General features: G+C 37.5%; 1 protein-coding gene across 6 annotated transcripts in view; it reads right to left on the bottom strand.

The window, feature by feature from the left end:
• VEPH1 (ventricular zone expressed PH domain containing 1) overlaps window positions 1-13,682 on the bottom strand; it is a 200,290-nt gene that overhangs the window by 1,102 nt on the left and 185,506 nt on the right. For 4 of the 6 annotated variants that reach the window (XM_036350438.1, XM_036350435.1, XM_036350436.1 and 1 more), the window contains one exon: window positions 4,122-4,258. The exons of 1 other annotated variant lie outside the window; for it this stretch is intronic. In XM_036350438.1, coding sequence (XP_036206331.1) covers window positions 4,122-4,258 — 137 coding nt within the window. Of the gene's footprint in view, window positions 1-4,121; window positions 4,259-13,682 lie in introns of those variants that run through there. One more of the 6 variants, XM_036350439.1, reaches the window with a different exon arrangement.

Below are 13,682 nucleotides of genomic sequence, written 5' to 3'. Positions count from 1 at the left end.
TAAAACACATGAGCTGGCTCCCAGAACATGGAAAGATCTCTGGCTACTGGAGGATTTTCCAAGAGGATCAGAATCCTTTCACTTCCTATGGCTCAAGGCCTTTGTTATTTGGGGCACCATTGCCTCAAAGCAGGGGTCCTCAAACTACGGCCCGTGGGCCACATGCAAATACAAACATTGTATTTGTTCCCGTTGTGTTTTTTTACTTCAAAATAAGATATGTGCAGTGTGCAGAGGAATTTGTTCATAGTTTTTTTTTAAAACTATAGTCTGGCCCTCCAACGGTCTGAGGTACAGTGAACTGGCCCCCTGTTTAAAAAGTTTGAGGACCCCTGCCTCAAAGGGTCATTAGAACAAGGAAGGAGTGAACAATTGGCCCGTCGTTATCATATCATAAATTGGCACAAGATAGCTAATTTCTAGAAATTCTACCTTGGGATTGGGGAAAATGCTTAATTCATATTTCTTTGATTTTATGTCATTTTCTATTAATATTAAAACTTCATTAATAGAGCAAAACATAACAGTACAATTTGGAGTACCATTAACTCAGAATTTAAGATAATTTGGGAAGCATGGAATTTAATTTTACTTTGTGCTATATCTGAGGAAGAGGTATTCATAGAATAAAAAGGGTTTCAGTGTTTAAGTAGATCAAACTGTTTTTGAACTCTGTGGAACGTTGGAAGCGTCATTTGTCTGCTAGCATGAATAGTTTTAAGGGGTCAGATACTTGTTTAAAGCAATTTCAGGTCTTTAACTCCATTTTGTCTCCTGGAGAATGTACCTGTGGTTGAGGATCTTGTCAATTCCCCTTTCCCACCTCTCCTGTACAGTCACCCTTCTTCCACTTTGCAATGAAAAGATACCCTTCTCACTCATCCTAAACTTTCCATGGTGTATTATGCAACTTGGAAAAATCTCAAGAGCATCAAACAAATTTTAAAAAGCAATACAGAATATTAATGTCAGGGAAGCATCCTTCAAACAAATCAACAATAATCCCCATTGTTGATTAAGTGATGTATTTCCAATAGCATTTCACTTTTTTATGTTTAATAACTAGTAATATAATAATACATTTGGTATTATACTTACGGCTTTTCAAAAATGATATAATTTTTTAAAAGAGAAAAATATAAAACCTTAGTATTTAGAGACTGATGGTCACAAGAAATTAAAATTAAATTTCAATTTATATACATAGTTTTATTGCAATGAAAAATGATAGGGTCATTACAGTGAAATGCCTTGGGAGAGGTAGAACAAAAATATGATTTCAAGGAAAAGTGACACAATGTAAACATTTTTATTAAAGAAGAACTAATTTATGTAATTTTTAAATGGATAGTGTTAGGTGTCAAATTGCTATGGTATTTTATTTCAGTGGTTACATTTAAAGAAAATATGTGATATTTTTATTTTAAAATGAAAATGCTTATAATTCAACAGAAATTACAGTTTGTGCAACTGCTTAAACTTATGATTAAAGTGTTGATGCACCTTAAAATACTATAGGTAATATAGATCTTTCCAAATTCTTTTAGGGGCTATATAGGATAAACTTGGAAAATAACTGCACTAGACAATATTTGTCAGCTTACTGTGGTTTACAGTATCTGAGCATAATAAAATTGTATTTCTTTGGGTTAGCCTACAGTACAGAGACTGATAAATGAAAGAACTGATAAAAAAAGATGTTATCATAGTTATTTCAAGAAGGACAGTGAATTAACCAAGACAGAAATGGCCAGGAAGTTAAAGGACACCATTGCCTAGCTGGTTGGCAGAGATCTTAACAATAGAGAGTAACACTATAATCTTTTAGTTTAAAATGCACATTTTTTCTCATTTACAAGAAAGGGCTTTTACGATGTAGCTAGACTGCTGACCACTGCTAGGTTACTGTGTCCCTGGGGATGAAGGAGATTTTGCTGTGGTCCTTATACTATTTCCCAATATTTGAGCCATATGTTTTGTCAGGTTTCTGGAATGTTAAACCATTATTTTCCGATAAAGATGTCAAACAAGTTAGCCAACTATAAAATAGCTCTTTCTCTAAACTTTATTAAAAAGCTCTGAATCAAGAAGGATAAAGGTCATTATTTGAGTTCAGGAAAAACACTCTTATGCACTGACTCTGCTTTGACTCAAGGGATCTGATAAATCACTACATTTTTTTTAACTTCTATTCCTGCCTTTTTATATGAAAACAGGAAATTCAGATGGCCATTTTTAACACTTTAAATGTGAACCTGTACTAAAAAAAATATAATGTTTCTTTAAACCTCCAATAACTGTCTAAATCAGCGATTCTCAACCTGTGGGTCGCGAGCCCTTTGAGGGTCGAACGACCCTTTCACAGGGGTTGCCTAAGACCATCGGAAAACACATATGTAATTACATATTGTTTTTGTGATTAATCTCTACGCTTTAATTATGTTCAATTTGTAACAATGAAATTGGGGGTCACCACAACATGAGGAACTGTATTAAAGGGTTACGGCATTAGGAAGGTTGAGAACCACTGGATTGAGCACACACTATACTTCCCTTTTAAAAAGATCTTCAGCCACAAGAAAATCCATCTGTATATTTCGTAATACATACAAATGAAGAAAGTAACATGAGTTCAGAATAGGTGTCATCAAAGTCTTTTTTTTTTTTACTCAAAAAGTTAACATGAGGTTTTATAGATTGAAAAAGCACTGGCCAGAATCTGTGAAATTCAGATACACCATATTTGATTCTCTTGGGTAATAAATAAATTTTATAATGAGCACTCTAAAAAATATAGTGCATATGTACTCAGTGCATTGTATTTTTAAGTAATTTAAGACCTTTTATTAATTAATTCAGGTGCAGTTTGCTTTGCCACTGGATCTCTGTTTAAGTGTACAGGGAAGCAGGACTAAGTACTCACTTAAGAACATGTTTGGTGTCATGCTGCCCAAGCCTGACTCCAGTTTCACCCTCTTTACCTTACTGGCTCTGTCTTTGGTCAAGCCAACCATCTCTTTGAGCCTTGTTTCCCCTTCTGTAAAATGGCAATAATAAGAGTGCTGACCTCAAAGGATTGTTTGAGGCAATCTAGTGTTGCATATGAGCTCTGATGAGCTGCTATTATTTATTATATTATTATTATTATTATTATTATTATTATTATTTTTCAGTGTAGCCAAGAAGTAGGCCACGATTTTACTTCCCTGATCCTGGTTGAGTAGAGCTGAAGGGTAATAAATCTGATTTGAAAAGAAGGGGAAAACTTTACATTGTTAATAGGTTTCCCCCTGAAAATTCAGAATACAGGTATTTACTCAGCATCCTTGTTCAGATGGAAAATTCTATTAAATGAATATTTATTAATTCTCTTAGAATCCCATTTTATTCATTCACTGAATGAAAGATAGCATTTTTTTTTCTAATCAAATTAAACTTTGGTGATTTCAAAAGTAATTTAAAATAGACCAGCCTTTTTTTCTTCCTCCCTGTCTATGGTTCCCCTTCCTTCAGTCCCCACCTCTAAATAAAACCTGTAACTATAAAAGAAATCAGTCAATATGATGAGCCATAAATGTACGTAGGTGATCTGCAGGGAAACAAAAGGCATGGTGTTCCAGTCAAGAGCAGTTTATCTTCTAAAAACTTAAGTCAACAAAAAACAGCTCCCCACCGAAACTGGTTTGGCTCAGTGGATAGAGTGTCGGCCTGCGGACTGAAAGTTCCCAGGTTCGATTCCGGTCAAGGGCATGTACCTGGGTTGCGGGCACATCCCCAGTAGGAGATGTGCAGGAGGCAGCTGATCAATGTTTCTCTTTCATCGATGTTTTTAACTCTCTATCTCTCTCCCTTCCTCTCTGTAAAAAATCAATAAAATATATTTTAAAAAACAAACAAACAGCTCCCATAATAAAATGAAGAGGGACAGTGAACCAACTAACATAGAAATGAACAGAATGGGCAGTGAAAGGAACACGGTAATAAAATAATACTGTAAAATTGTAAAACAGAGAAGGAAAAAAAAATACTGATATTTAACCCAAGACAAAATGCCTACCTAGCTGTTTGGTGGAAATCAAGACTTTAAAAATGCAGGTGGAATAAACAGCAGAGGAACTTACAGACTTTCCTTTTTGAAACAGAAGTTGGTTTCCAGCCAGTGTGAAGTAACGGGTTTTCCACCTTTTGATGAACTTCCATCTGACTTGCTTCTCTTTAAGTTTCCCTTCTATGAGAGGCTGGCCGTCTTGATTTACAACTGTTGAAGGTAACAGACTGATCAAGCCATTTATTTTCCATTAGTTATTTGGCAAATGATCAAAAGTCAGAATTGTCCAGGGAATCAGAACCCAGTAAAGCATATTTGGAAAGTGGGCTGATAAATTATGAATTTGGTTAACCTTTCTCCCTTTGTCCCTGAGAGGATGCACAGTTTAGATGATGGGAAAGTGTTGAAAGACCTCATGGAGATTTTCAAAAGAAATATGGTTCACAAAAAGAGCATCTGGTTAGCAGTTTCTAAGGTTGATCCAGATAGCCAGCTTTCTGTGCTTCGTTTCATGATATTCTGTTCACATGAACCGCTGAGAAATATAACTTCATAAATAATCACAAAACACATATATTTAGCTATTTGGCAGCAAAAGTCAACACACTACTCCAAAAAGACATGTTTTCCTAAAAGCCATAACAGATGCAAAGGCAAATTTAACCAGTTCTTTTGAACAGGATATTTCCATTCTCTGGAACCCACATACTCTCTCTTCACCCGCCACACTCCCATCTTTGCCTAGTTAACAACCAATAATGCATTTTTCAACTCCAATGTTGCTTCCTTTGGTAGACCTTCCTAAAACCCAGACCAAAGTGGCTTTGCCTGTTGTATGTTCCCATAGCATCTGGCATGATTCTTTTATAGCAGGCATCATCATCTGTAGATGGTTAGTGGTGTTTATCTAATGCAGTGGTTCTCAACCTTCCTAATACTGCGACCCTTTAATACAGTTCCTCATGTTGTGGTGACCCCAACCATAAAATTATTTTTGTTGCTACTTCATAACTGTAATTTTGCTACTGTTATGAATCGTAATGTAAATATCTGATATGCAGGATGTATTTTCATTGTTACAAATTGAACATAATTAAAGCATAGTGATGAATCACAAAAACAATATGTAATTATATATGTGTTTTCCAATGGTCTTAGGCGACCCCTGTGAAAGGGTCATTCGACCCCCAAAGGGGTAGCGACCCACAGGTTGAGAACCACTGATCTAATGAATGTCTTTTTCCCCCATCCAACTGAAAGCTCCCTGAGGGCAGTGTCCCTGCTTTGTTCACTGTTGCATCACCAGGCTTTTAACACAGTGCCTGGCAAATAACAGGAAGTCTATAAATATGTGTTGACTGAACAGATTAATTAGAGTCGAAGTACAGTGTTTATCATTACATTATTATTACACATAATCATAGAATTAGAAGATGTGTTACCATGTCAGAAGGTTAGATGTTGAATGGAGGAATTTAATTTCTTTTAATAATTACATTAAATTCACTTCTTAAATTTATATAAAAGCATATAATTTCTGGGGTGTATGACAAAATTTACTTCTGTCGATTTATGTTCAATTTTCACAGCAATTTGAAAGGAATGACATATTTTCTATCACTTGGAAATTTGGACAATGCCTGTCTGACTGTATCTTTCCTACCCTACCATTTCCCTTTCCTAATTTAGATCAAATAAGTATCTCAGAGGAAGATTTGTTCATCTTGACTGCATTTTCAAAGTAAGAATAATGAAGTATGTAGCTTTCACAAACAAAGTTCTAATGAGGCTAGTTTGGCATTGTTCCTTGTCTGAAAAGTATTCAATTAGATGTCTCATTGTCAATCCCAAATTAAGGCTATACATGGAAAATACATATCAAATATATATATATGATAAAAATAGAATAGAGAGTGATTGACTTGGGGTTGGTGCACATGCGTTTAAGTCATCAGAAAAGAGCTTGGACATTCCAGGTGACACTGATCTGAGACATCAGTGTTGAGAAGCGTCTCCCATCCTCTGAGAAACTTCACGGTGGTTAGTATCGTGCATAACAGAGCCCAGGAAAGCAGGAACCCAGGAAGTATTGACAATCACATCAAGAAAATGATTTATGGATGCAAGGATAGTACAATATCCACAAATCAATAAACATGATATATCACATAAACAAATTGAGAGATAAAAATCACATAATCATATCAATTGATGCAGAAAGAGCATTTGACAAAATCCAACACCCTTTCTTGATAAAAACTCTCAGCAAAGTGGGAATAGAAGGATCATACCTCAACATAATAAAAGCCTTATATAACAAACCTACAGCCAACATCATACTCAATGGGCAAAAACTAAAACCATTTTCCCCAAGAACAGGAACAAGACAGGGCTGCCCACTTTCACCACTCCTGTTTGACATAGCACTGGAAGTGCTAGCTATAGTGATCAGACAAGAAGAAGAAACAAAAGGCATCCAAATTGGAAAAGAAGTAAAACTGTCATTATTCGTAGATGACATTATATTGTACATAGAAAACCCTATGTTTTTTGATTCTATCAAAAAACAACTAGACTTAATAAATGAATTTGCCAATGTAGCAGGATACAAAATTAACACCCAGAAATTTATGGCTTTCTTATACACCAATAATGAGCTCACAGAAAGAGAAACTAAAAAAACAATCTCATTTATCACTGCAACAAAAAAAATTAAGATACCTAGGAATAAACTTAACTAAGGAGGTAAAAGACCTGCACTCAGAAAACTACAAGACACTGAAAAAAGAGATAGAGGAAGACATAAACAAATGGAAGAATATACCATGTTCATGGATTGGTAGAAGCAACATCACTAAAATGTCTATACTACCCAAAGTAATCTATAGATTCAATGCAATCCCCATTAAAATACCAATGGCATATTTCACAGACGTAGAACACACTCTCCAAAAATTCATCTGGAATAAAAAAGACCCTGAATAGCTGCAGCAACCCCGAGAAAGAAGAAAAAAGTTGGGGGGGATCATAATACCAGATATCAAGCTATATTACAAAGCCACTGTTCTCAAAACTGGCTGGTACTGGCACAAGAACAGACATATAGACCAATGGAATAGAATAGAGAACCCAGAAATTGTTCCAAACCACTATGCTCAGTTAATATTTGACAAAGGAGGCAAGAGCATACAATGGAGTCAAGACAGTCTCTTCAATAAATGGTTTTGGGAAAATTGGACAGATACATGAAAAAAAGAAAAAGAAAAATGAAACTAGACCACCAACTTACACCATGCACAAAAATAAACTCAAAATGGATAAAGGACTTAAACGTAAGATGGGAAACCATAAAAATCTTAGAAGAATCACAGGCAGCAAAATATCAGACATATGTCGTAGCAATATTTTTACTGGTACAGCTCCTAGGACAATGGAAACTAAGGAGAAAATAAACAAATGGGACTACATCAAAATAAAAAGTTTCTGGGATGGGGGTAACATGGGGATAAAGACACATATTTAATAACTTAATCAATAAATAAAAATAAAAATAAAAAATAAATAAAAAGTTAAAAAAGAACCTAGCTAGTGTTAAAGTACTCAAAGAAAAGCTTCTGCACAGCAAAATAACCATCAACAAAACAAAAAGAAAGCCCACTGCATGGGAGAACATATTTGCCAATGTTATCTCCAATAAGGGTTTAATTTCCAAAATTTATACAGAACTGATAAATCTTAACAAAAGGAAGATAAACAATCAATCAAACAATGGGCAAAGGACCTAAATAAACACTTTTTGAAAGTGGACATACAGCAGGCTGAGAGACATATGAAAACATGCTCAAAATAACTAATCATCTGAGAGATGCAAATACTAGTAAAAATGACAATGAGGTACCATCTCACACCTATCAGAATGGCTATCACTAACAAATCAACAAACAACAAGTGCTGGAGAGGATGTGGAGAAACCCTCCTTCACTGCTGGTGGGAATGCAGACTGGTGCAGCCACTTTGGAAAACAGTAGGGAGTTTCCTCAAAAAATTATAAATGGAACTTTCATTTGACCCAGTAATCCCACTTCTACGAATATATCCTGAGAAATCAGATATATTTTATCCAATCAGAAAGGATATATGCACTCCTATGTTCATAGCAGCACACTTTACAATATCTAAGATTTGGAAACAGCCTAAGTGCCCATCAGCAGGTGAGTGGGTTAAAAAACAGTGGTACATCTACACAATGGAATACTATGCTGCTGTAAAAAAGAACTCTTATCATTTGCAACAGCATGGATGGACCTGTAGAGCAATATGCTAAGTGAAATAAGCCAGTCAGAGAAAGATAAATAACACATGATCTCACTTATTTGTGGGATATAATGAACAACATAAACTGATGAACAAAATAGAGCCCGAGTCATACAAGTATCAAATAGACCATCCAACCTAAGAGGGAAGACATGGGGAGGATGGGTAAGAGATCAACCAAAGGACTTGTATGCCTGCATATGAACATAACCAATGGACACAGACACTAGCGGGGTGAAGGCATGTGCTGGGGGCGGGGGGGGGGGCAGGTGGGAGTGGGGGGGGAGAAGTCAATGGGAGAAAAAGCAGACTTATATAATACTTTAAACAATTAGAATTAAAGAAAAAATGATTTATGTTCTGCTTTGTTTTACTAGTATTTGCATCATCTGCTTAGACCATTCTTGAAGCTAGTAATATTCTTTGCAAATTTACATTTTCCACAAACAAGGAGCTTCCTTTGTGCAGCCTCTCTGCAGTTACTTCTGGTCCTACTTCAGGTAAAGTCACCTCAGGTGGAGCACTTAGGACACAGGCCTTCTCCAGGTGCTATGCTTTCCCAAGAGCAGGAGCTGGCCTTCTCCAGGTGCTATGCTTTCCCAAGAGCAGGAGCTAGCCTTCTCCAGGTGCTATGCTTTCCCAAGAGCAGGAGCTGCCTCACACAGTGTCCGCCTGGGCTGTGTGTTCAATGAGTGTTTACTCACAGGGTGCTGTTGAGGCAGAATGAAGGGCACAGTGGCCTTTCTGGGAAGAGGAAGGAAAGGTCCAAGAGCAGATCCAAGAGGAGAAAAACAGGAAACAACAAACCAGCAACAACAAAACTCAAACCAAAATAGCTTAAATTAAAAATCTATCTATCTATCTATCTATCTATCTATCTATCTATCTATCTATCTATCTATCATCTATCTATCTATCTATCTATCTTTTATTGATTTCAGAGAGAAAGGGAGAGGGAGAGAGAGATAGAAACATCCATGATGAGAGAGAATCATTGATTGGCTGCCTCCCGCATGCCCCACACTGGGGATCCAGCCCGCAACCCAGGAATGTGCCCTTGACTGGAATCCAACCTGGGACCCTTCAGTCCATAGGCTGATGCTCTATCCACTGAGCAAAACTGGATAGGGCTAGATTTAAAAAAAAATTTAACACCATTTCCATGCTTTCAAACTAGAAAAAAAATTTGCTAACTTAAATTGAAATATTCAAGGGTTTTAAAATAAAATTTCAGAAGAGTTAGATTTGCGTCTTCTCAACTACAGTTTTCTGATCAACAATGAAGAAATAATAATAGCTCTCTCCCGCTTAACAAGAATGTTGAGAGATCGAAGTCAAAACAAAGACATTTATGTGGGGACACTAGGTAGGTGGCAGAGCACTCCCCCCACTCCCTGTCACTACTTTCATTAAAGACTTTACTTCACAATTTGTAATCACACTGCTTTCTTCCATGGTTTTCATGGAAAGATGATTTAAGGCAATGTCATTTACTAACAGGACATTTTTCCTGTCTTAGTTTTCCATATTTACTCAAAGAAGCATTTGAGATAACCATGAGACCTGAGCCGATTTGAAACCATGATTGATTTAGGTAATATTTAGGCACATAGGAGATTTGCTACAAGTATTTCTCCTCAAGGCAGGCCCAAATGTTTCACTTGAGGAGTATGTGTCAACAGTTTGTGAGGAGCACTTGGCAAAGTAGTTGGAGGAGTTGTTTGAGACGAGGTAAGGGCGGGTTATCATGCCCACATACCCGCTTGGCCATAATGACAGCGAAGCACTCAAGACGAAGCAATAGTCTTCCTTGAGAACAAAGGAAGAAGGGCTATAGAGAAATGCTGCTAAGCAAAGACTTAAAAGCCTGTGGAAAGGGTTTTAGGAACTCTCACATAGCTACATGTGAGGGCTCTAATTTAGGCATCAGAGTTAGCTTTAGATACTTCTATAAAAGCCAGGTTATTTGTAGCTGTAGGATTAACTTAAAAATATTTCAAGAGGCAAAAAAAGAAAGACTTAAAATTTTTTCCAGCTGCCATCTCATGTCTTATTTTTTTCAATTTGTCTAGCATATGCATGACTGACCATGTGTCATTTTAATAGGTCTGTTGCCCATAGCAGTCCTTTGTAAGCAATGATTTTCATATGATATTACAGTCTCTTCATGCCTAAAACATGGAACTAATTCTTTCTAAGGATGATCATATTTCATTTGAAAAATACGATGTAGAATGAGACTATGAGGGAATGAGTATGTGTTTAAAACTACCTTGTTTGCAGGTAATGCATACAGGATATTTAAATATTTTCTCACTTGTCAATTAGCACATTATTCCATTCAAAGTACCACAATTTGGCTAAGACATTCTCTACCAAGCTGGATCTGTTCCTTTCCTTAATTATCAGTTGGCTGAAAGAACTATGGAATATTAAACTGAATTCTTTAGTGCTATTGGAACTCAAGCTGTTATCATGTTTCTCAACATAAAAGTCTTTCAGAATGCTAATGCACATGTTTATACAGTACTTGTATTTCTTTTGTGCACCAAGTGTTGAAAATATTTATGTTGATAAAAGATGAATTTTGAAGGTGTTAATCTTACTCAACATGAAGTCGGTGAATAAGAATGAAATAATATCAAACAGATACCTTAAAGCTCAGAAACCCCACTACAGGAGGAATAAAGCAATAAAGAATAGGCATCTATTTATCTCTCAACCACCCAATCATCTTATGCACACTTTTGGGCACAGATAAGCTGTAAGGCACTGTGTTTGGATCTGAGGGGTAATAAAGCCCAGCTTAGCGGGAGCTTGAATTTATCATCTTGTGGAGATAAAGTATTTTACAAATTCTCCAGCTCAATATAGAGTCTGGTGAATGCCACTGGAGAAGTAAAAGCCAAGCATTATAGCACTTGGAGAAAGGAAATTCTACTTCTAGCTGTGAGGAGGTAACATGAGAGCCAGGCCCCTGCTGAAGAAGGGAGAAAGCATATTCTAGGAAGAGCGCAGAAAAGGACTGAGGTAACAAGAGGGATATGTGAGGGAAAGCACATGAAAAAGAACAAAAACACCTAAAGAAGCTGGAAGAACGAATGAACTCACAAGTAAGTCATAAAGCAGTTGTGTTGGGGCACAGTGATGAACTGAAGGCAGAGGATATGAGGGTGATTCATAATTCCTAGATGCAAGATCCAGGAAGAGACTGGGTATCAAATGGTCATGGGGAGGTCATACTGGTCTTTATTTGAAAGTTCTTCTGAAGCCCCATGAGGGAGGACCTTGCTTTTTCAAGGATGGAGGGGCCCAAGGCCTGTGAAGGTCCAGTCAGCACAGCTACTAGATGGTATCAGCTATGCTCCATGCAGGATCCTGGCAGGAGATAGATGGCACGTCAGGTTGGTAAATATGGCGAGTTAATAAAGGGACTATTTGCATAGATGTGGGAAATATATAGGAAAAGCATCATGCTACTCTGGGCCAGAACCTATGAGGAGGCATAATAAACAATCATTTGCCTGAGAAGGAAAAGGGAGAGGACAATTAGCACCCAGAGGCAGACCTGGGTGAAGGGTGCTGCCTGACAGGAGCTGTGGCCATGGGTGGAGGACACAGTCAACCTGCAGTGACCAAGCAGAGAGGAAGCTGGGCCTCATGCTTCTCCTTCTCTCTCTTTTCTATTTTTAAAATTATTATTATTTTTTAATCCTCCCCCCAGGACATGCTTTTATTTTATTCATTTATTTAAAATATGTTTTTATTGATTTTAGAGCGAGAGGAAGGCAGAGGGAGAGAGAAACATCGATTAGGTGCCTCTTGCAGCCCCACAACCTGAAATCGAGCCCACAACCCCGGCATATACCCTGCTCAGGAATTGAACCAGTGATCTTTCGGTTCATGGGCCAATGCTCAACCAACTGAGCCACTCCAGCCAGGCTTTTCTCTCTTATCTCCTGCTGGTATCCCAAAAGCCAGAGATAAGGGGGACTGGAACAAACAGGAGAGGCATGCATTCTAAACTGGGGTGTAGGAAGCAGGAAAACCTCCTGGGACCAATGTTGACTGAGCTGAACTATGAGGGACAAGGAGCAGTTTTGAACATAAAGGAAGGAAGGGTATTCTGGGGGCGGGGGGGATCATATGCAAAGGGTCAATGCTGAGAGAGGGGGCATCAAATGTATTTTAGGAATTATCACTCATTCTATGTGATGGAATTTGGTGGGAATTGAGAGCAAGGGATGAGGAGTGAGAATCAGGAGACCAATCCTCATGATCATTGAACATCATGCCAAGTGGAACCTAAAACTTTGTAATGTAGCGTAATGAAAGATAATAACTTCTGTAGTTATACACGGAGTATAAGAATTCAACAATTCAAGGTTTCTACCTTGTTCTAAGATTGCTTGCAATTCTGAATGTCTTTATCCAACTATAATTTATTGAAATATGGTTTGTTTTAATTCATGTTTAGTCCTTATTACAATAGATCATATAGGGCTGAACCAAAAACATTTTTCTGGTAGAGGCCTGTAGTTTTAGTTCAGTTGAAGTCCAGAGTCTGCCACCTAACAGCTGACTGGTCTTGTGCAAGTTATTTAACTGCACTGAGCTTTAGCCTCCTCCTCTCTAGAGTTGTCATGGTTAACAACAGGGCCACCATGAACGGCTGTGCAGGCTGTTCACTGCTGTAGAGCACACAGCCAAGGTGGTGAGTTGGGGCTGAAGTTCAGCCTGAATTTTGCAGTTGAAGCCATGTAACCCCAGTGGACTTCACCCACCATCATTAAAGTCACATAAAAGCACCATAAAGGTGCTACTATAATCATGATCATTATCAACATAAAATGACCATCCTCATCCTTTTATTATAATGATGAACAGTTAGGTTTTAAAAATACCATATCCTCATGATTCTTGGATAAAACCCATCTCTCTCCCTCCAATCTAGAATGTAAGGGAACATACATGAAAGCCTTAGGCATAGTGAGAGAATTCATCGTGAGACAAGAACCCTTTCAAGGTTCAAGGACTGCAGGCTTTGAACTTAAGGTGTGACAGGCAATTCAAGGTCCCCAAAAGGCGATAAGCTCCTGTTTTTGAGTAATTGGTCCTTTTATTCACCAAGACTTCCATTTTCAAGCCAACCCAATAATGGATTGGGCTGCATTGGGAATGTTTTTCACTCTACCTGTGGTTCTCCCTTTTCCTCCAGATTTCCTGCTTATTCTTATGACAGTAGATGGTGACCCCACATAACTACTATTCACATTGCACACTGACTTCCAGACTCAGAAATTACTTTTGTATATTTTCC

Source organism: Myotis myotis, unplaced genomic scaffold (genome assembly GCF_014108235.1).
Source record: "Myotis myotis isolate mMyoMyo1 unplaced genomic scaffold, mMyoMyo1.p scaffold_m19_p_2, whole genome shotgun sequence".
NCBI lineage: Eukaryota > Metazoa > Chordata > Mammalia > Chiroptera > Vespertilionidae > Myotis > Myotis myotis.
The sequence above is the reverse complement of the archived record's forward strand: the minus strand, read 5'-3'. Positions and strand labels throughout refer to the sequence as shown.